Raw genomic sequence first — 22,596 nt, 5'->3', positions numbered from 1 at the left:
TATGACATTCAGACTGGGTTTTGCTCAGAATGCATTATTGAGTTAGTGCTTCCAGCCACTCAGGCTGGCTTTGCGCATGTCTTTGCCAACTGGGATGCGCTGGAATTAGAACCTCTGCTTCCGGTGTTGTGGTCAGATCATTTTCTGATCACGTTTAGAATAAAACTGCCCCGGTCCAAAACACAGGAGAAAGCTAAGTTCGGTATGAAAAGAAGGAAGTGGGCGGAATTTTCACAGGGGGCTTTTAATCTGGTCTTTCTAAAGAAAGGTCCCCCCTCTGGCCGAGATGTAAATGGGGTGTGTAAAGATCTTGAGAGGCGTATAATTGATGCTCTGGACTGTACCGCACCTTGGGCAACTAAAACATCTATGAACAGACCCAAATCCGCGCCTTGGTTTAGTGAAGAGCTACGAACCGCTAAATCAACCTGCAAACACCTAGAAAGGCGCTGGAGGAAAGATTTCTCAGTCCATCTGGAAGCGGAATATAAAACTAGCCTTAAGAGCTACCATTCGCTTATTAGGAAGGAGAAGGCAGCTTATTTTAATGGTAGGATCAAACAGCGGAGAATTCTACAAAAGAGCTGTTTAAGGTCTTTTAAGAAATCTCCGCCTTGGCATCCGTCGCAGAGCCTATCGTCGGCTCTGATGAGGCATGCAATCGAATGGCTGAATACTTTGCAGAGAAGGTCGAGAAGATTTACTCTTCTTTTCCTGACTCAGCGCGCTTTGGCATAAGAGTGGAAAAGAAATCCATGGGTGCTCCCGAAATACAGGGTCTGTTTGAACTGACTGTGCCCCCCCCCAGGTCACTCTTAAAAAGATTGCCATTAGCATCAAATCAGGCTCGTGGATGTACTTGAGCCTTTTATGAGACATCTTGTGGAGATGTCTTTTATCTCAGGAGTGGTCCCGGAAATGTGGAAGGAGGCTATGGTACTCCCTTTACAGAAGAAGCCTCACATTAGTACTGATCAGCTTGATAACTTGCGCCACATCTCTCTGCTCCCGTACTTTGCCAAGATGGCGGAAAAGATTGTGAATATCCAACTCACCGCACATATTTCGAACAATAACCTTCTTCATCCTTCCCAGTCTGGCTTCTGGGCCTTTCACTCTACTGAATCGGCCCTGCTATACTCCACTGAGACCATCCGGAAGTTTGTGGACGAAGGGCAGACAGCGGCCTTAATTCTTTTAGATTAAAGTGCCGCTTTAGACACTGTCGCCCACCATACCCTGCTGCATGATTTAGAGAGCGGTGGTGTAGGTGGAAGAGCATTAAAGTGGATGGAATCCTTTTTATCTGAGCGCAGTTTCCAGGTCATGCAGGGTAGTTACTACTCTAGGAGGATCAAGTTGACCCAGGGGGTGCTGCAGGGCTCTATTTCGAGCCCTACATTGTTCAATCTTTACGTCGCCCCCTTGGCTAAGATCTCAGATAAATTTGGGATTAATGCCCTGTCCTATGCTGATGACACCCAGCTGGTGGTCTCTCTGACCCAAGCCCGGTCGGGAGCTGCCTCCAACTTTGTATCCTGCATCCAAGAACTGGCTGTATGGATGGCAAACAATTGCTTAAAATTGAATGGCAGCAAGACTCTAGGTATTGGTAATAGGGAAGGCTCCATCAGTATGGTCCTCGGCATAGTGGCCACAGTCACTGGGCCCCACTCCTACTCCTTGCGAGCAAGTTAGGAATCTTGGGGTTTGGGTGGACAACAAGTTGTCCTTCGTTTACCACACCAGGCGGGTGGCAGGCGCCTGTTTTGATATTTTGAGGGGACTACGGAAATCCCTGGAGACCCTACCCACGTGATCCAGAAAAATCCTTGATCATGCTCTGGTAACCTCACGCCTAGATCACGGCAACCTGCTGTATCTGGGTGCAACTGTCAGATGTCTGCAACGCTTGCAGTGCATCCAAAATGCAGCACCAAGGGTTGTTCTTATGCTCCCGAAGAGGGCCTCTGCCACTGGTGTGCTGGCCTCTCTACATTGGCTCCCCATTAGGGAGAGAGTAAAGTTCAAGGCCTTGTGTGTGAGTCACCGTATTTTATAGAAAAAGGTGCCCTATGACCTGCATGATTTCTTAACTCCCTATCTTCCGACTGAACTTTTAAGGTCAAGCGGGAAAGGGAAGGTGTATGTTCCAAAAAACAAGAGAGCTAGAATGGGCGGACGTTCGTTCTGCTATTTGGCAGCCCAGCTGTGGAACTCGCTCCCTCACGCACTCCGACTGGAGTGCTCTGAACCTACCTTACGGAACGGTATAAAAAACCCACCTGTTTCCTGCCTCCTAATCTGATTTGTTTAGCTGATTGTTGTTGTTTTTTACTGCTACCGTAGCGCGGGGACACACTGGTCTCAGTGTAACCAGGCGCTTTACAAATGTATTATTATTATTATTTACATGATGTCAGCGATGCAATGCATTGACTTCAACAGATCTGCAGCAGCATCTGACACCACCAACCATCAGTTGCATGTAACCAGGCTTAGCGAGAGTGGCATTATGAGCAATCTCCTTTCCTTGCTTAGTACTTTTGAGTAGGGTCCCCACAAAATATTATGCTGCCCATTCACATTTGGCCCTTATCACCCTCTTTTGTTGTGCCCTAAAGTACATTTTTTAAATGTATGGGGAAGGGTGTGCTGCTTTTTCCTCATACATTTAAAAATGTTACTTTGAGACGGTGGTGAAGCTTATTCAACCGCAAATGTATGTTATTAGGCTAACCACCTCAACATAAGCTGAATCTCTTAGTGGATACGTAGACACCACTGAAAAAGAATCTCAAAATAAACTGAGGTATTAATGTTGGGAGATTAAGTTGACCGTCAATGTAATTCTTACTGGCCCACTGCAATGGCTACTCCCCTGTGAAAGATATGGGGAACGCCAAGTTCAAAACTGATTATGTACTCCCATTGATCCCACAGATTTTCTCTTTCATTGCCGTCTGTACCTTCTGTCTGTGATGCTTTAAAAATGAATGCCTGTCCACTCTAGTGATGGCAATTATCTTGCCATATCAGTTATCATTTAGTCCTGCAAAGATTATGGAAAATGTATTTACTCGGGCCTCCCAAACTATTCTGTGGAATGACTTCAATGTCTTCAAAATCAGGAAATCTGAGTCATTAGGGAAGTTCTTCCATGAGACATGTGCTTGTGCATGTAATGCCCATGATGCAATTGGAGGACACGTTTCTAATGTAGTTTCTTGTGATGAAAGATTGAATTTAGACCTACTTACCTAAGGTTTGGTTAAAGAACACCATTTGAAGAGCTTCTAATAGATTGCTGTTTCATAGAATTCTGTTTGCCCAATTGTACATTCTGAAACAATGGAAGTATTCTGATTCCCCCAGTTCATTTTTGACTCAAAGAATTGCTTCATTTATTTGGAGTGGGCAAGCACTTGTGCAAATGTTAAGTATGTGGAAAACATTTTCAAAAGCCTGAGTAATATAAAAACAAATGCTTGTCTCAGCTATGACGTTTTAATATCAACATGCATTATCTACCATTAGATGAAAATGTTCTTATCTTATTTTCTGTATTTTGTACTTTTAGCTATCACACATAACCGTATAAATCATATTATGTATTTTGTATTTTTGAATTTCTAGCTTTTGACCTTAATTATCTGAAATATTGATGAGCATCTTTTTTTACAACAACATGGAATACACAGTTTCCCGATTGTCTTTGCGTGGGAGATAAAAACATCTGTGGAATTTTGACATTTCACATTTTTGGGAAATTTTAGAATGTCTGGGTTTGGAGCTTGACTGGAGGTTACAATCACTCTTTCCATTATGCACTCACTCACTGTATTTATTTTGAAAGTCTAGGTTTTTAGACATGTACCGCACAAAATTCAAGATTCTGCTGTATTGCTCTAGGTTTGCAACTTAGTAGGAAGTTATCATATGGACGTCCCATTATGCATTGCATTGCTTTCTATGCGGGTCACAGTTATGTGCGATGTTGTGGGAGAGAGAAATTCATGCAAGGTTATAATGTTTAGCCTGTTGCTGTATCCCAAATTAAGCCTGAGTGTGTAACTGATTCCCATTACCGTCTATAGTGTAAATCCAGGAGAAGTGGTTTTACCAAGTAATGTCTGTTGACTTAGATTCATCTATTGACCTTAAGGCGTACACTACAACACAGAAGCCCTAACCCACAACCATAGAGGAGAAACTACCCTTGGTGGCAGGAGTAAGGATGGGATTCTTGGACTTCTGTAAATTGTATACCACCTGAACAGAAGCTTTGCCCAAATAAAAACACAACATGATTGAACGCACCGTTTGTAAAGCACATTTTCCAAACCCATTCATATCTACATATATACATTTCCAGACTATACCCCTGCCTAAGCTTTTCTTACTGTTTTATGCGATGGTAATTGTTTTAGCACTTCCGAGATGTAAGATGGTTTTCCATATTGTGCTGAGTTTCTGGTATTGAGCCTAGCTTTGGTTCTTGAGAATAGAAAGGCAACCATAGTGTAAAGGCTGTTAACACTGTCTGGAGGAGAGAGTTAGCTCCACTTACTTGGTTGACATATATATCAGTAAATCTGTACTTACCCACGTATACTTACGTGGATGATATAATGTGAGTTGGTATTCTGGACTCTATATTTGCTTAGGCTGATGATAAGACAGTGGAATGCTGAAATACAACCCTTTCCTTCAGATTACAGATTGAATGATGCATTGTTTTGTTCTAGTAGCTTCAATCCAAGACAAATCGGTGATCTTTCTTAACTCCCTATCGTATCTCTCTTCCTTCTGTTTTCAGATTAAGCCAGAAAAGACCGTGTCCCTGGATGAAGCAGTGCGCATCCTTCAGATATCTGAGCGGGCCCGTCAGGGGCGGCTGAGGGCCAAATTTATGAAGGAGATTCACATGGAGGACAAGCGGGAGAAGATGGCCAGACTCCACGGGGACCACCTGTTGGACCCCGATGTTGCAGCTGTCCGCATTCAGAAGGTGAAACTCCTTTGGGGATAAAGATTTCTCACATTGGCCTGTTTCATCTCCAGAAAGAACTTTATATTGTATTTTACGTTGTTTAAGAGTAAAGTGAACAAAATGATTGTGCCCAAGCAGATTAGGGATGCATCCGGGGCCGGACAGGCCATAGCGGGCACCGGGCATTTTCCCAGTGGGCCAAAAGGGTGGAGGCCAGTTTTAGACCTGTGGTGGGCGGTTTTCTTACTTGGGCCAGTTTTGCAGCTGTGCTGCAATATCGACCCCCTGTAACAAAAAGCGGGAATGGTGCTTCTCACTAGCAATCCCCTGAGCTCCTAGAGCCTGTCTAGCACATGGCCAGGGCTGGTTGCTGTTCCCAGTCCGGGCATGGCAGCAAGTGATAAACCTGCTGGTGCAACTTCTGCCTGTGAGGACCTTTACAATCTGGGGGAAGTCGCAGCATTAGTCAGGCATAGATTGGATATGGAGAACTCTCTACTGGTGCATGAAGATCTTGCTGCTTTTCGCATGCATACAATGGCAGAGCAAGGGAGCAATAGACCTTCATGGTTGGCAAGTATTATGGAACATCAGGTACCATGTTATTTAGTAAAAATAATCGCAATCGGAGTCCAGAGAGCCCCACATAGCCCTGGTTCCCGGTGCCACTGCACCTAGAACACTATTGATAGCTATGTCCTATATGTATGCCATGTGCATTTTCTTTCAGAATATGTTCTTACACATTCTGCAACCTACTCCACTTTGCCAGGCTTTCCACCACCTCTGTGCTCCTCTCCCTTGCTCCGCAAACACCAGGGATGGTTTAAAAGGAATGTGAACTGGATGTAGTTGCAGTGCCATAGTATTCCAGGCGGGAAACATCCTTTACAATGCAACTTTTACCACGCAGTGCCTTTACGACGCAACTTTTACAACGCAAACCATTACAACGCATAGCGCTGGGGGGGAATAGGTTTAATTTACTATCCAACACCTTCCCTACTATCCACGGGGACTGGAGTTGGAATAGTAAATTAAACTATTCACTATCCAGCGCCCCAAAGCACTATGCGTTGTAAAGGCATGTGTTGTAAAAACCGCGTTGTAAAGGCATGCGTGGTAAAAGCATGCGTTGTAACGTCATACATCCATTCCAGGCGTACTGTCCGTGCCCAGAACTGCATGGTTGAGGTAATTTAAACTATTGTAAAAATATGCTGTAAACAAGCATACTCACTGTGTATGGCAACTTCCTTGGTCTTCACTAGCTGCATTATCTCTCTCTAATGACAAGGTGGAGTTGTTAGAACAGTATTGAGAACAAGCAGCATGTCAGGGGAAACACCAGAGGCCAGAAGCCTATATCCCAGAACATTACTAACGACTGATGATATGTCTCCTGTTTTCTTCCCAGACCTTGTGAAGAGGTACATTCGGCCAATAATCTCCGCACAGTGATGCACAACCCCCACAGACTATTGGGGAGTGTCAAAAGATCATTCTTGGAACACTCCCGTTGGGAGAGAGAAGGTTTAGAACTTCAGAAGCTATCAGCTAGAGGTCACATGCTTTTAAAAACTGTACAGGGGATGGAGCCATACCTGGGCTTGGTTCGCTTACAGCATGATAGGTTTTTACTGGTTAGGTTCAGGTGTAATCAATTGCACCATTTTTTGGCTTCCCGGTGTAGGTGGGTTCGGCCTGAGGCAGGGGTACCCTGCGGCTGCGACCATGTGTCTCCGCAGGACTTGCTCCACTTCATAATGTTTTGCTTCTACTTCAGTTGACCGAGGAAGCGTTTTTTAATCCTTCAGTATAAACAAGTCAGGCCCGCCTTGTTCTATCTTCTGATGCTCCCAACTGAGTATGTGACTTTTACTGTTTTATCTTTTTTACGAGCTGTATGGGCATCCAGGAAAACGAGACCTGATTATTTGCTTTATATGCTTTTTGTTCTTATGAGCAATTTTATTGTCTGTGTTTTATTGCTCATGAATTTGATTTTATTGTTTTTGATCTGTATTCTTTTATGGTGATTTTATTTACCAATTAAAGATTCAAATTGCATTATTGGGGCTTCCCAATGTAGTAAAACAGCCCCTTACAGATATCCATATTAACCAATCAAACCAATATTCATGAAAAAGTGTCTCAATACCTTGTAGTTGGTTTCCTAACTTCATTCAAATATATGTGTATATTCAATGCAAAAAAACACCAGCAGTGCGTACACAATATTATCTTACATTATAGCAAATATTTCCTTGCTTAACGAAGAAAACAATCCGCCCTTCTACCCCAATATTCAATGTGAAGATTTATTGCACTTGTACCACAAAGGATATTCTCCATTTGTACATTTTTTCATGATTCTGATCCCCTGTACTACTGTGTTTTCTCAGAATTGATATTAACAGCGGTCTAAAGAAGGAAAACTCTATCTATTTGCATTGTCTCACTCACAACTGGGTTATGAAATCTGATCTAGATCTTTTTCTTTCTCGGCACACTGTTATCTTCTTGTCGGACACAATATACTTTCGTTTACAACAAAACGTCGTTCAGAGTAGACCCCAAATAGTTCCAGTGCAATTAGGAAAATGATCGAAAACAGACTGAGTAAAGTTTCAACTAGATCAGAAGAAAAAAGACCTTATGCAAACACAGAAAGCCCAGTTGATGTTAACATGAAGGTCTTGTGCAACGCTTTGAGCTCCAGACTGGATCTACTAGTATCCCCAGAAAAGTAATGGATAAACTCACAAAAAGGAAAGAGAAGAAAAGAGAAGGGAAGGGAAGGGATGGGAAGCGAAGGGGAAGGGGATGGGTAAGGGGAAGGGGAAAGAGAAGAGAAGAGAAGAGAAGAGAAGAGAAGAGAAGAGTGAGTGAGTGAGTGAGATGGGAAAAACTGTGCATAAAAAATAGGACAAACTATGGATAAAAAGATAGGCTTAGCGCTGTTAAGCAAACATGGCAAAAGAAGCTTACGCTTTAGTTGAACACTCAGATCAAATTCACTATGAAGAACAAAGTGTGTCTGAATTATTCATGGTTTTCCAGGTACTTGCACAATCAACTGCCTGGAAAACAAAGTAATTCTGCCCGGGGACCTGGTAAGGGAGCCTGGGCAGTCTTTTGATAATGACATCTAGGGGATCTGGAAGAATCAAGGTGTCTCCGTATTTAGTGATTGACACAAGCCCTTAACCTTAAGTCACGATAAGGGAATTTCTGTACCTTTGAACCAAAATCTTCAGACAGTGGGGCATGGTTAGTAAAGACCAGCTGTTCAGCATCCTCCTTAAAACATCACCTGTCTTCTAAAATGACTGGCTCTACAGGTGGCTCCTTTGATAGGGAAGATCAGAGTTTGTTTAAACTTACAATTTTTACTGTGTCTCCTTAAGAAGTGACGCAAACATTTTACGCCAATTCTAAATATAATGTTTCGACAAGTAGCAAAGGGGCTGGGTCAAAAGCAGCTACTAAAATATCTCAGTGTACGCTATACTGCTTTCAATCAGGCTTTCATCTTGGGCATTAAACTGTGTTGCCCTCGGTCAATATCAGAGAGAAACTGATTTGGGAAAGGGATCTAAAGCCACCATTACTAATTCATTTGGATTTGTTTGGCCATTTCAACATGATGGATCATCATGTTTTACTGGAAAGGGATTAGGGACTAAGGCTTAGGGGAGCAGTTAGAATCTGCTGGACATCTTTTCTTTAGGAGAGCGCACCTCAAGTGAAAATGGAAGCATTTCTTTCTTGGAGTGGACATGTGAGCTGTGGAGACCCTCACGGATCAGTGCTCTCCACACCTCCTAATGCCTGCATGTAGTCACAAAAAGGGGGAGGTCAAAGCATGGATGCTGGAATTCCAAGGACCCCCAGCTCCTGGTACTGCTGGAAGAGCCTTGGGAAGTGGTGGGTGAGGGGCACATTCACAACAACCTTCGCAACATCTTGAAGTGGATCTAGGTCGTCATTGTTTTGATACAGTTAGAAACTGTGGCCCCTTTGCCAGCTCCATGTTCTTTGTCAGAAATTAAAGTCGCCCTTTCCACTGACAAAGACGTGTAAAAAAACACTCTTGTGCTTCTTTTTGACCACAATCTATATATAAAAAAAGAAATACATGAAAAAATAAGGAGCTGCTGTTTTTTTAGCTCAAATTGTCCGTCATGTCATTCTTCGAGGCAATTGAAAGTTATTAAGTCTAAGACAGTATCATCAATGCACCATGGTGACGTCATTGTAGTTTACAATGAACTATGTGCCTGAAAACTGCCTAGACTGTAGAAAGCGCATAACAGGTGGTAATAAGCTTTTCTAAGGTGAGAAGATAGCCTGCCCTGAAATGATCTCACTGACCTCTGGCCAGGCAGCATATAGAGTGCACAGTGAGGCAAAGGCAGCTGCCATTTGAAATATGTCTTTAGGTGGCATAGATGCCACCATTTGAAAAAAACACCAAGGAGACACTTTGCCGCGCGGGACTGCTGCAAATAGAAAGTTCGTGTTTGCGTATCTGTGTGTAATAAAGAGGAACGGTTTCTGCGACAATATTACCTAGGACATAGTGCCCACACTGCCAGCGCTCGCTCCACCTTGAGCCCCATACCACTTTCATACCAAGGAGACTCATGAGACATAAGTGTGGGAAACGTTGGTGCAGGTTTATTTTGCATAACAAGTAGCAGATAAGGTGGGTCATCTTACAGGCGATCCAATGCGGCAGCCCCTCGCTGACCCGCATGCCTAATTAGCCAATTTGCACGGTAAGTCGATGCTCTTGACGGTGCAATACGTTACTTTATTTCGTTGTACTCCCGCCCCCCCTGTCAGGGCGGAGCGATGAGGCACACCCCCGGTCGGTTCAGGCCCCCCGACCGCCCGAAGGACTAACGGGGCGCCGACGCTGTTTCCTGGAACCCCCTCGGCTCCAGGTTCTTGGCTCAGGCACCCCTACTGTGCCAGGCAGAGGTATTGACTGTATCCTTCTGCCGCAGAGGTACCCTTACTGTCCATCTGCTTCCAGATCGCCCTGTGACTCCGCCTGCAACACAAAACAGACCATTAGTTGTTCACAATTCGCCTGCCGCTCTGCTGCTGGGTCAGGGGCAGGGTGGGAACAGCGCAGAGCAGCCCAGGAAACGTGACCGGAAAAGACCGAGCAATGCTAGCCCTGCTAGTTATAGGTCGTCCCGTGAGCCCGCCTCCTGCTCGCAAGTCTCGCCACTCATTGGCTGTTGCAAAGGGGCCGGCGCGCTATTGTTCTGCTTCGCGCGGCATGTGGAACTAAGACGCTGTCTCGCGTGATCTCCCCTTCGTGTCGCGCGGCCAGCGGCATAGTGCCCACACTGCCAGCGCTCGCTCCACCTTGAGCCCCATACCACTTTCATACCAAGGAGACTCATGAGACATAAGTGTGGGAAACGTTGGTGCAGGTTTATTTTGCATAACAAGTAGCAGATAAGGTGGGTCATCTTACAGGCGATCCAATGCGGCAGCCCCTCGCTGACCCGCATGCCTAATTAGCCAATTTGCACGGTAAGTCGATGCTCTTGACGGTGCAATACGTTACTTTATTTCGTTGTACTCCCGCCCCCCCTGTCAGGGCGGAGCGATGAGGCACACCCCCGGTCGGTTCAGGCCCCCCGACCGCCCGAAGGACTAACGGGGCGCCAACGCTGTTTCCTGGAACCCCCTCGGCTCCAGGTTCTTGGCTCAGGCACCCCTACTGTGCCAGGCAGAGGTATTGACTGTATCCTTCTGCCGCAGAGGTACCCTTACTGTCCATCTGCTTCCAGATCGCCCTGTACTCCGCCACAGCTCTGGAGGAGGCCCCCGTCGATGACAGAGCCCCCCCACCACCTAGCTACTTTCCGTTGCTCTCTAGTGTCCTCAAGATCACTGGCACCCTGCAGCTCCCGGGGCTTCCTGTAAGTCAGAAGAAAGACATCCATACCAATCCCAGCCAGGTGAACCCCATCGCTTTCGTAGTAACCCACAGTCCTTTCTTGTATCAGCGCATGCCTAATGCCCAGGCCCCTCTCCTTCATGAATTCTTGCGTGGCCCTGTTGACCCTCTTCCTGCCTTGCTCGATGGCAAGTGCTGACCGCGCTCCCCTCCAAGCCCTACGGGGGACAATCTCCGACCATATCCGTGCAGTGGCACCCAATTTGTTCGTTATAGCGGTTACATCCCTCTGCATGTTCTCCACTAATGCTCTCCTCCCCACCGTCACCCGATCATTCCCTCACAGGTGTATCCCGAAGATGTTGGGAGGCCCCAGGTGCACCCCGCACCTTGAACCCCCCATTGTCGTTGTAACCCCTTAATTTAAGCCCATTATTCGGATGCTTCAGCCTGATGGTGACCATTGCATTTTGGGTCATTTATTTAATCTCTCCCCTTTACTAAGCCTTTAGGTGCACCTCTATCATAGTACCCTTCCACACACCACTATGGAGATTTCTTAGTATTTGCATTACTGTGTCTGCTGGTAATGGCAAACCAGTGATATGTGGCCAAGCAAAGCGGTGGCCTTGTGAAAGACGTCTCCAATGCTGAATAACCTGACCGTGGATGTCCTGGCAACTCACTGCAGGATCGTTATTTGAGATTGGTTAGAGCCCGCACTAGCAGATGCCCGTAGCCGCCAAATGTCATTCACAGTTCTCTGTTGTATTGCAGTGTTTCACCTCTAATTATACAGTATTTCCCTTGCAACCGTGCCACCATCGCCTACCTTACGTTTGTTCTAGGCCTGGGTGTCTAGCACATATTGCAGTATTGTACCTTCCATTGTACTTCGTATCCCTTACCACCTGCAACTCATCACTTATCCCTTCTACCATGCACTTTATGCTACCTCATTTATTTACTGTGCTACACAATTGTCACTTTACCACCTGTAACTGACGTCTTCTTTTGTACCATTGTCCCCTGTCATTTCTTGTACTTATTGTGAAGAGATCCGCCTTCGGGTAACGTCCGTGCTGTATAAAGAACGCATAAATAAATTAAATGAACAAAGTTGACCTCGAGCACATGAAGGACTGCCTCATTCAGGCTGCCTCATTCAGGATGGCGTACTTGACGCCCCTACATTGCACAATTTATTTTTATATCGCGAGCCAGGGAAAGGGGCTGTGCCCAGAAGGTGGCGACAGTGAGCTACCAGAGCTCAATCCTACAAATGGATGCATTTCTCAATGTATACATAAACTTGCTCCGACCTAACGATGGCGCTGTTGAATTAAAACTACAGCAAAAGTGGCGTAGTCAGCTAGCCTGAATTGTCATATACCTTCCCTTTGGAACATGCCGACACCTTTGCGCCAAAATGGTTACCTGGTGGATGTTGTGATGCTGTCAGCTGCTTTGGACCCGGACTAGTTAAGGGCAACATATACGTTAAGGATAGCGTGCTATTTCAGAATGCTGTCACGTAAGCTGAACAATATTGTACTAATGTCAAACCTGAAATGGACAATCCTGGAGTGATGTTGTTTACTGCTGACAAGCCAGGGAAAGATTTTTAATCCCTGTGGCAAACATGCGTGGCATTATAACGATGATGCCAGTCCCTTGGCTGAGGGGATTACCCAAGGCCACTCAAAATCCCCGATTGGTAAATTATGTTACTTTGAACCACGCCAACAAGCACAACAGCCGCCAACAAGGCACCTCAACGAAGATCCTCATTCCGTTTTGCCCAACCCCACTTCCGAACGCTGTACCAAAACATCCATCCCTCGAATCAGAAAGGAGAAGAGGGTGGAAGGAAACGGCGCGGCAACGATGCAAATGCAGAGATTCAATCTGTAGAAAAGGCGCACACATCCATGCGAAATGATGCTAGGTGAACAAAGCCAAACTCGCCCCCGCTGCAGAACAAAGGCAAATGTTGTAACCGGGCAATCTGGGCTCCAAACGAACTACAGCCAATTCACATTCAACAAACAAACAGGGGCCGGGGACCCACGGTCCTTGTGGCGACGGAGATGTGAGGCGGACGCTTCCTCATGCCTGGTCACGGTGCGCTGCACGACAACTCTGCACAAAATGAATCCCCACTACAAAGGCCCATCACCGGCCGCCGCTGCAACCCCCGCGTGGCAATCTGGGCAGACCAAGTTTCCAAAGTCACCGGAAGTAAACATCACCCCCAAATCGCTTTCGAGCACTTCGTTTACCCACTTTATCTCTGAGCACCTCGTACAAAAGGTGTTCAACCCCAGAGATGCAATCAATTCAACATCTGCTTGACAACAACCCAGAGTCTGAGTGCAACATAACCGGCTTCCATCTTCTCGGCTCACCAGAAAACGTCGACATGCCCTCCGCGCGCAGGACCAAGATGCCCAGTCCTCGACTCAACGCGCCCGCCATTTAGATGCCGAACATGAAACCAGGCACCACACTCTATTCACAACTCAGGAGCCGGTTACAGACACTGCCCGGCCCGCTCCCCCTCGGTCCCCCTAGGCCACACAAACCGCCGCTCTCGCTCCTCACCTCCTCCCGCTCTGTGCCCCTCCAACGCAGCCCCCGCAAGCTGAACACAGAACCCCGGAACCAGCACTCACCGCAAAACCGGACGAGGGAATACCCGACGCAAGACCCGAGAGGCCGGCAGACGCACGACGGACACACCATGAACAACAGCGCAGAGCAGCCCAGGAAACGTGACCGGAAAAGACCGAGCAATGCTAGCCCTGCTAGTTATAGGTCGTCCCGTGAGCCCGCCTCCCGCTCGCAAGTCTCGCCACTCATTGGCTGTTGCAAAGGGGCCGGCGCGCTATTGTTCTGCTTCGCGCGGCATGTGGAACTAAGACGCTGTCTCGCGTGATCTCCCCTTCGTGTCACGCGGCCAGCGGCAGTCTCCAACTTGCCGGGACTGTCCCTGCAAAAACGGGACGTTGGCAACTATTAGGCGGGGGAGACCAGAGAGCACATGAGGTGGAATAATAATATTAGGCTCACAATCTATAAAGGTTAACAGAGGGTAGCCATGAGAGCAGCCTGTAGCAATCCAGGAGGTGAATCCCGGGACCAAGGATGCAGGATACCGACTGAGTTAGAACCTTAAGGCTTCCGCCATGCGCCATGAAGCAGATTTATGTGTCCATGTTGTTGGATAAATAATAAATAAATAAATCATTGAAACATAAGACAACATTTATATTTCACTTTGAGAGCCCCCTTCTAACCTTACTTTGGGTGGCTAACAGTGTTTTGTCCAGTCACAACCTACAATTTGGAGCCGAGGGTTGATTACTCAATGTGGCTAACTTGTTTCTCCCACCACATGGCATTAGCCCAAACCACTGCACCTTGGGAAGTGCTTGCAATGTGAGCTCATTGGCAGAAGGAGCAGATGTCATACAGTGTCCAGGCCTAATACATGGGCGACAGACATGCACTGAGAGCTCCCAAGAACGCCTCATTAGACTTGATTAGCTATGTGTGCACGCAGAGCGCGCTAACATGATAAGCAGCAGGAGCAGCCTGCAGAGCAGTGCTTAATTTGTAAAAAAACATAAGTGTCATGGTCCCACGACAGGAGGCCTCTACAGCTGGCACCGCTCATTACCCCTTCCAGAGGTGCCACTGACAGTACAAACATAACTACTGACTGTCATACTCCTGCACATGTGACAATTCAGACTATTCCAGGACCCTAAAACTACAACAATGGCTTGCACAGCAGGTATTAGTCATTTCAATGTGTATGAAGTTAATACACATCTGTTCTTTTAAATTACACAAACAGCGCCACCATGCGGCAGAGAGCCACATGTGTCAGTGTTGACAATTAAATGCCCGGTGCCGAGCGCCAGAAACCCCCGGCTCAAATTAAGCACAACTACAGAGTACCCTTTTACCAAATAGTCTGCATTTGTGTACTGTTCCTTAAGGGAGAGGGTTTGAATGTCAAGGGCATTTTGCCCTAATGTCTGTTTCTGTTTTCCATCTCACCATAGGTTTGGCGTGGATTCATGCAGAGGAGGAAAACCAGGCGAGAGAGGGAGGAGGAGTTAATATTCCTTGGAATGGTAAGACGTCCTCATTGCTGAAGTATGTCTGCTTTCTGCCACTACCTCACCTTTTCTCATGTGATTTGCCTATGCAAAATCTTGAGATAATCTGTTACTAACATGTTCTGTATATACATTCTAAAATAAAATCTAGATAGATTGAAGGTGGTCTTTGCAAAATGTTGTTAGAATCTATAGAACTATGCAGATCTCCTTGAATTCAAAAAATCCATCAAGGTTGCACCTTTTCTGTTTGAATTCAAGAGTGCAGGATAGGATAATACTGTTCACTTAGACTGATAGCCTAGTTGGCTTAATGAATAGCCCAGTAAATTAGCATAGATAACTTGACTATCCTATTGGTCAGCATTTGATTAATGGTGCATCCCTGATTTTCTATGACATAGCTCTGTTGGCCAATGATATAGTCCAGTTGGCAGATACTAGAGCTCTGGTGGCTGATGGCATAGCTCTGTTGGCCAATGGCATCGCTCAGCTTGCTTGCAGGCAGATGTTGGGACGAAAAAGTCCTCTGCATGGTAATGGACTTGCACCCCTGCCCTAAATGCCCAATTGTACTGATGTCTGAATCCCTAATGCTGATTTATGTTGTCATAGGCAAAGATGAATCATGCGTGCACACTATGAGATATGCCTGTATCACAGATTGCCTTCTTGTTGGACTGGGAGAGGTGCCTAAAGCGCTACCCTCTTAGTGGTGGAAATTTTGTTGCCTTTGCCAGGAGTTAAGCAGGAAAAGTGCTGTGATGGCAGCATAACGTGTAGTGATTTTTATTTATTTATTTAATGCGATTTTCTATAGCGTGAACATTACCCGAAGGTGTCAGAGGGCTTTACAAAAGAACCAGTTGCGATACATGAGGACTTAGTATTACATGAGTTACATAAAAGATACAAAGATGAAAAAAAATTGCAAATGTACAAGTTGTAAAGTCACACAGGGAAGAGATACAAATAGAAAAAATTGCAAATGTGCAAGTTGTAAAGTCACTCAAGGAAGAGATACAAATGGATAAACTCTAAGAATCACATAGGAATGGCAGCGAGTACAAAGGTCTACTACATATACTAGTGGTTACAGTTATCTCTATATACATATATATACAAATAGTAGATTTTCTCAGGATTCCATTTTACCAGTGGTTCGGCTTGGACAAGTATATATCACATACTTACAGAGTGAAAAGTGAAATAAAAATTTTAAAAAATTAAATTAAATTAAAATAAAAAGGGGTAGAGAGCGTTATGTGGGGGAGAAGAGTTGGAGGCTGAGATTGGTGAGAGGAGAGAGGGGGACCTGAGGGGGAGAAAGAGATAAGGCAGTCCAGCGTAAGAGAAATGTCTGAAGGTCAGCAAGATGGAATCCAAGGGACCAAAGGAAAGGACAAGAATCAACAAAATGGCGGACCTGGGTCGTGGGCATCGATGGAAACCATCTCAACATGGCAAGATGCATCCAGGGCAAGAGCAGCAACAGGAGAGGGTCCCAAAATGGCGGGGCGCACTCGAGTTCCAGTCCAAAAGTTACGAGGGCCAAGTCCAAGGAAAACCAGGGAGCCGACTCAACGGAAGAAGAACAAGAGGGGAAAAGGAGCCAGACAGACAAAAGGAGGAGCATCATCAGTATTTGCACCTCCTTTCACCACTGCTGCACACACATGATCCCCTGGGGTAATCAACCTTTATCCCGCATTTTTTTTCCCACGGACTTTCAGGCCGCATACTATTAATCCGCAATCTCATTCATCCCGCATACCATCATCCCGCATTTTTTTACAACGCATGTGCTTTTATCACGGATGCCTTTAGAACGAAATATGTTGTAAAGGCATGTATGGTAAATGCATTTGCATTGTAAACGATGACGATGACAAGAGAGGTAAGGGGGTTTGGGTTAATTTTTAAGGGTGGGGGTCGTGCTGGGGTAGTGATTGTGTAGTGTAGTGTTGTTTTAGTGTAGTGTAGAGTTGTGGTGGTTGTTTAGTGTAGGGTTGTGCTGGGGAAAGTGTAATAGGGTTTAGGGTAGTGTTGTAGTGTTTGTGTAATGTAGGGTCATGCTGGGGTGTAGTGGTTTAGTGTAGTGTTTGTGTAGGGTCATGCTGGGGGTAGAGTATTAAGGTACTGTTGTAGTGTTTGTGTAGGGAAGTAAAGTGCTTTATGGTAGTGTTGGGGGTCGTGCTGGGTAGTGTAAATTTAGAAAATGGAATGTGTGTCAAGGGTGGGTGGTGCAGGGGTACTACATTAGAGTGTAGGGTAGTGTAGGGTAGGGTAGTGCACTTTTACTTACTTTTACAACTTTTACAACGAGTATACCTTTAACATGCATGCCTTTACGTTGTAAAGGCATGCGTGCTAAAGGCATATTCGTTCTAAAAGTTTTCGTTCTTTTAATTTGCGGACTAATAGTAGATGCAGGATTATTTCTGCGGACTGATGGTATGCGGGCTGTTTGTCTGCGGGATCACGTCATATATTCAATCCCTGGTCTAAATGCTCCCACGCTCCTGTACTGGGCACCACAGTCCACCCGTGTCATTAACTGGAGGGGTGTTAAAACAAATCCCCAGGTCTCCACCCAGCTTTCATGCTCAAGAAAAAACTGATGTCTATCTTGGCTCTCCCAGGGGAACGTTAGTGGCTTCGTCATATGTAGGGGTGAGCGCTGTAATTAAAATCCTCTCCCGGTCGTGTAACCTGTCCCGCCTGTCTGCTGTGACCACGAGCCCCCATCCACACACTGCGGTCGGGCCACACAGGCGAATGGAGGCTGCAGATCCAGCGATCACAGGCTGCACCAGCTTCGGGCACCCGCCGGGGAAGATGAAAGGGCAGCAGGGGGCCTGCTTCTGATGTTGTGTCCCCTGCATTGTTTCCTCATAACGTGGGTCCGTTTCACCGCAGCCCCTTCACGTCTACCTCCGTTTCACCATCTTGAGGTGTTATCGCCGGGGTGGATATTGCCGATATCACGGCAGAGCAGCCGCTGGAAGTATCGGCGGCCCCATTGGCAGACACTCCAGATCGTCCAATTTTGGCATTTGGCCCTTACAGATAATTTAGTGGGGATTGGAGGGCCACGTTAGGATGTTGTGCGCAGGGTTTCCACCAAGCTGAAACTCCAGGCATCCATGTTGGAATTGGTTCCTCCCTCCTTTTCCGTCCGCCCCCCCACCCAAATACGAGAACTCGGTTTGCGTTTTTGTAGCTGCTGCCTGCTACATGTTGGAATGTGTGTTCCAGCTGTGAGGGTACGAGCTGTACGGCCCCCCGGTGTCTGCCAGCCACAAGGTGGAGCCCTCAGGGCTGGATGAAGACCCCTCCTTCCCGGGGTCTTCATCCAGCTCCTCACTCACTTTTAAAAGGTCAGCTCCTGTGTGCTTAACTCACCCTTGGCTACATGAGATTGGTGTGAAGTGCTGTGCTGCGTAGAAGTGTGTATGTTTGCGTGGGAAGGGTGCAATACTGGGATAATGCAATACTGAGTATTATGTGCATGGTGGATGCATGTGATGGAGGTGAATGTGCTTCTAAGTGGTGAAGTACCTGAAGGATGTAGTGCTGTGCAGTGTGGGTAGGATAAATATATGCACTGAGTGTATGTTTTACCAGTGAGTGGTACAATATATGAAGGATGCAGTGCATGTATGATAAGTGCATATGCTGGGTGTACGTGGAGTGGTGTGGCTCACTGGTTAGAGGCGGCAGACCCGAAAGCAGAGGACGGCCCAGGACCAGGGTTCAATTCCCGACGCGCAGGGTCGTGGACCAGGGTCAGCGGACTCGATAATTCTCGCCTCGGTGCCTACTCTAACCAGGGATCACACTCGGCAACTCTGGGCATTAGCTTGCCTTATCTCCACAACGGCCCCACACATACGCCGGGGATGCCTTGTTTCACCTTGGAGATACCCAGCAGGGACCATCTCACAGGGAAAGCCAGGACGGGTTCCCCAGCGGTCTACAGCACTGAGATACCCCATGGCGGGGTGATACATGCGCTTTACAAGACACCATTACATTACATTACATTACATGTATGTCTACGAGTGGCACAGTAAAGGAAGGATACAGTGTTGGCCAGTGCGTGCATGTTAAATGCAAGTTCTGGATGTATGTGTGCCTCTGAGTGGTCAAGTACATGGAGGATACATCATTGTGAAGAGCGTGTATGCTCTATACATGCAGTTGATGGTGCAATACATGGAGGGCCCTGGCTTCCATTAGGGGAGACCCAGGCCTGCATGGTGAGATATGGAGAGGAGATAGAGAAATCCCCCCAGACAAATTTATATGTTGCTGTATTCCTGTAAGCTGTTTGGGGCACACACACTGGGGAGGGGGGGGGGGGGGATGAGGCCTCAACTGTACACTGAAAAGGGTGCTCTTTTACTCGGTGAGAAGTGACAAGGATATGCCTGGGCACCTCCCATGAAGGACATACGGCTGAAAAGAGAATCCAAAAGAGTAGTCCTGGGGCCCTGGGCTAACCTTTTGATGCATCTTTCACTGTGGCTGACATCCAGGTGAGAAGTCTAGTTACTTCCATGGCCAGTGTTGTGGGACTCCCAGCTTCAGAGGTATCCCTGCATTGACAGACTGTTTTTCAAGAGGAAAAGGAAGCAGAAAAGTAGGCATTTCAAAACCTCTCGCCCTAAATCACATTTAGTGTCTGGAAATGGACTATGAGAAAGGGATTTTGATACCACAATAATTGTAGTCTGCCAAGCAGCCAGATGTGCTAAGTGAAGAGGAGAAACTCTGCAAAACTTCTGCCAGCCACAGTAACACTCTAGAAAGAGGCCCACCCAATTCAAATCAGTACTGACCCTGTTTCTCAAGGAAACATTCCATCAAGAGCCTTGTTCATCTCACCCTTCCACTCTGCAGCTACTGCTCTTTTAGTTGGGAAATTGGAGGTTCGCCCCACCCCCCCCCCTCCCCCCCCCTCCCCCACCGTGTCCTTTTTTAAAGCCAAGTACAGCTTGATATTGACATCTGGCATATGTGAAGTGCTCAATCAATGGGAAGGCTTGCCACAATATTTTTATGTTAGTAACTATGTGCAGTCTGAGGCAATGCACTTTGTCGCTTTCACTGACATGTTTTTCAGTTGTTTCACCATACTTTTACTGCTTTTATGGGGGTTTCGTAACAACTTGCTGGCTGTCTTATAACACTTCCATCTGCTGGCTGTTCTATAACACTTTCATCTGTTTTATGATACTTTCAGTGACTTTGTTTTATCTATCTCTGACCTAAAACGGTTTTGTTATTCATAGTATTGCATTACATGGTAATATGCGGAACACATGGAGTGAAACATAAATATAAAGTATTAGTTTCACTTCTCTGTGTGATTCCATTAATTTATTTTGTTTTGTAAAGCATACAGTGGGGTGGGGTGGTTCTCTTTCAAGTATTTTTCACAAGTTGCCCTGGAAACACAACCTTTGTGTAATGTGATTATTCTCAGGTAGTGCCTTGGCTGACTCCAACCGTGGCACAATGAAGGGTGCAATCCTCCTAAAGCAATAATCAGGGACAGACAAAGCCTGGCCTAGAAGCTTCTTCCCCTTGAAAAAGGGAAACTGCAAGCTCACCTCTCTTTTCTGTCATCCACCAAATAACAGTGCTCTGGAAGACTAATTTGCACCTCTATGTTAAACAAAAGACTCTGTTTAATTTCCACAGGTAGTTCCGCCTCTCCTTCCTCACTTCCATGTCAGGGTCTCTTTCCCCCAGCTACAGGAATGCCGGCAATACACTTCCACTGTCAGGGATGCTGTTCTCACCCCTGTCCTGTGCCATGCTAATCCTGGGGCATCCAAATGGACCTGACTCTCCTTTGATATTTAATACTGTGAGGCAAACTTTGAGGGCGCAAGAAGACATCCTCTCCGGTATTTGCAAAATCGCCTTTTCACTGTATCCATCACTTTCCTTGTGAACATTCTCACGTTGATTTTGAGACGAGGTTAGTGATTCATTCAAGTGCCGCTTAATGCTTTAGATATGTCCAGCCATTACTTTGCTCTTCTAACTGCTGAGCTCATCTTCTGTCCTCACTGTAACAATGGTCATGCAGCAGGCAAACTGTTCACCTGTTTCTAGGGCCTGTCCAAAAATACCTAACATAGTCTATCTCATATGCAAAGAATGATGTTTATCTCTACAGTTTTTTTAATCTTCAGAGTGCATGCTACCCCAGAGGTGTACTCTATGTTCCTAAAAACTTGCATGAAAATGTTGACCTTGACTTAAAACCTTTGACGGTTACCTCTCCTTTTTCTTTGAATGGCCTCTCCTTATTTTCCAGCCTCAGCATGCATTCTCTCAGAGTACTACCTGCTCAAAAACACGTGCATGTGTGCCTTAATCTATTGTTGTATGGCTGGTAGCTGCCCACGCACTATCTTAAAGATCACAAACTGTCATGCTTTGACAGTCATAACCGGTAATTTGGCAATACCTAATCTCCTCTAGCTCATCTTCTAATCCCATTAACCATCTATATGAACTCACATATGCCATCCCATCACCCCTCTAATGTTCACACCAAATACACTAGAGTAAATTCATGGAATGGTCTCCTTGAGAGCAGTGGCATGAGAAAACCTTGAGTACCCCCCTGTGAGGTGCAGCGAGGGGGCCCCACGCATAAAACCAGTGGTGAAAAACATAATTTGTGCAAGAAAATTCATACTGACACATGCATCAAAGCTTTTTGCGATCGCAAACGATGCGATTCGCAAAAATCGGCCGTTTTTGCGATCGCAAAATTAGCTTTTGCATTGCTTCAAGGATCAAGGCCCTCGCAATTTGAGAATTCGCATTTAATTGTGAGTTCTCAAATTGTGATTGCATTTATGGAATCGCATTTTGCGATTTCTTAAATGCAATGCAAGAGCCACTTTGAAGTAGCGATTTCGCTACTAGGGGTCCCACATAAACATGAAGTTGAACTTCATGGTAATTTGCAAAAACTTTGAAAAATGCACTATAGTGCATTTTTCAAAGTTGTAGGATACACACACATGTCCTTGGGACATGTGTATGCGCAACATTTGTGCACAGATCAATTTCAGTGGTGCAACAGAATGTCCTTTTGACACCCTTGCACCCGTGAAATTGCATGTGCAATTTGCAAGGACCTATTGGTACTTGCAAATTGGGCATGCAATTTCCCTTTCATTCCTATGGGCCTGTAGTCCCATATAAATTAACGGGAAGCCATTCCTTATTTGCTAATCACAATTTGCGACTCGCAAATAAGGAGTGTGTAGGAATCGCTATTTGTATAGCGATTACTACATGCATAGGCTTTTGCGAGTCCTTAATTGTGCTTCCTTAATAATCGCAATTAAGGACTCGCAAAATCCTAGCTTGATGCATGTGCCTGATAATCTTTTTACATTGCTTTGCCCTTTGCTGTGGATTTTAAGACAAACTTGAAAATGTTTTTATGGGCATTGTTGAACACTGCCCCTAACATAAGAAACTGGACCAGGTGGATTCACTATATATGGAAA

At 45.9% G+C, this 22,596-nt stretch overlaps 1 protein-coding gene across 1 annotated transcript in view; it reads left to right on the top strand.

Moving 5' to 3' along the window:
* Positions 1-22,596, top strand: part of DRC11 (dynein regulatory complex subunit 11) — a 931,905-nt gene that overhangs the window by 123,979 nt on the left and 785,330 nt on the right. Inside the window, exons 4-5 of the mRNA XM_086956298.1 lie at positions 4,820-5,011; positions 14,993-15,064. Of these exons, the coding sequence (XP_086812424.1) occupies positions 4,820-5,011; positions 14,993-15,064 (264 nt within the window). The remainder of the gene's footprint in view (positions 1-4,819; positions 5,012-14,992; positions 15,065-22,596) is intronic.

Source organism: Lissotriton vulgaris, chromosome 2_1, assembly GCF_964263255.1.
Source record: "Lissotriton vulgaris chromosome 2_1, aLisVul1.2, whole genome shotgun sequence".
Classification (NCBI taxonomy): domain Eukaryota; kingdom Metazoa; phylum Chordata; class Amphibia; order Caudata; family Salamandridae; genus Lissotriton; species Lissotriton vulgaris.
Note: the sequence above shows the minus strand (reverse complement) of the source record. Positions and strands in the feature narration are given on the sequence as shown.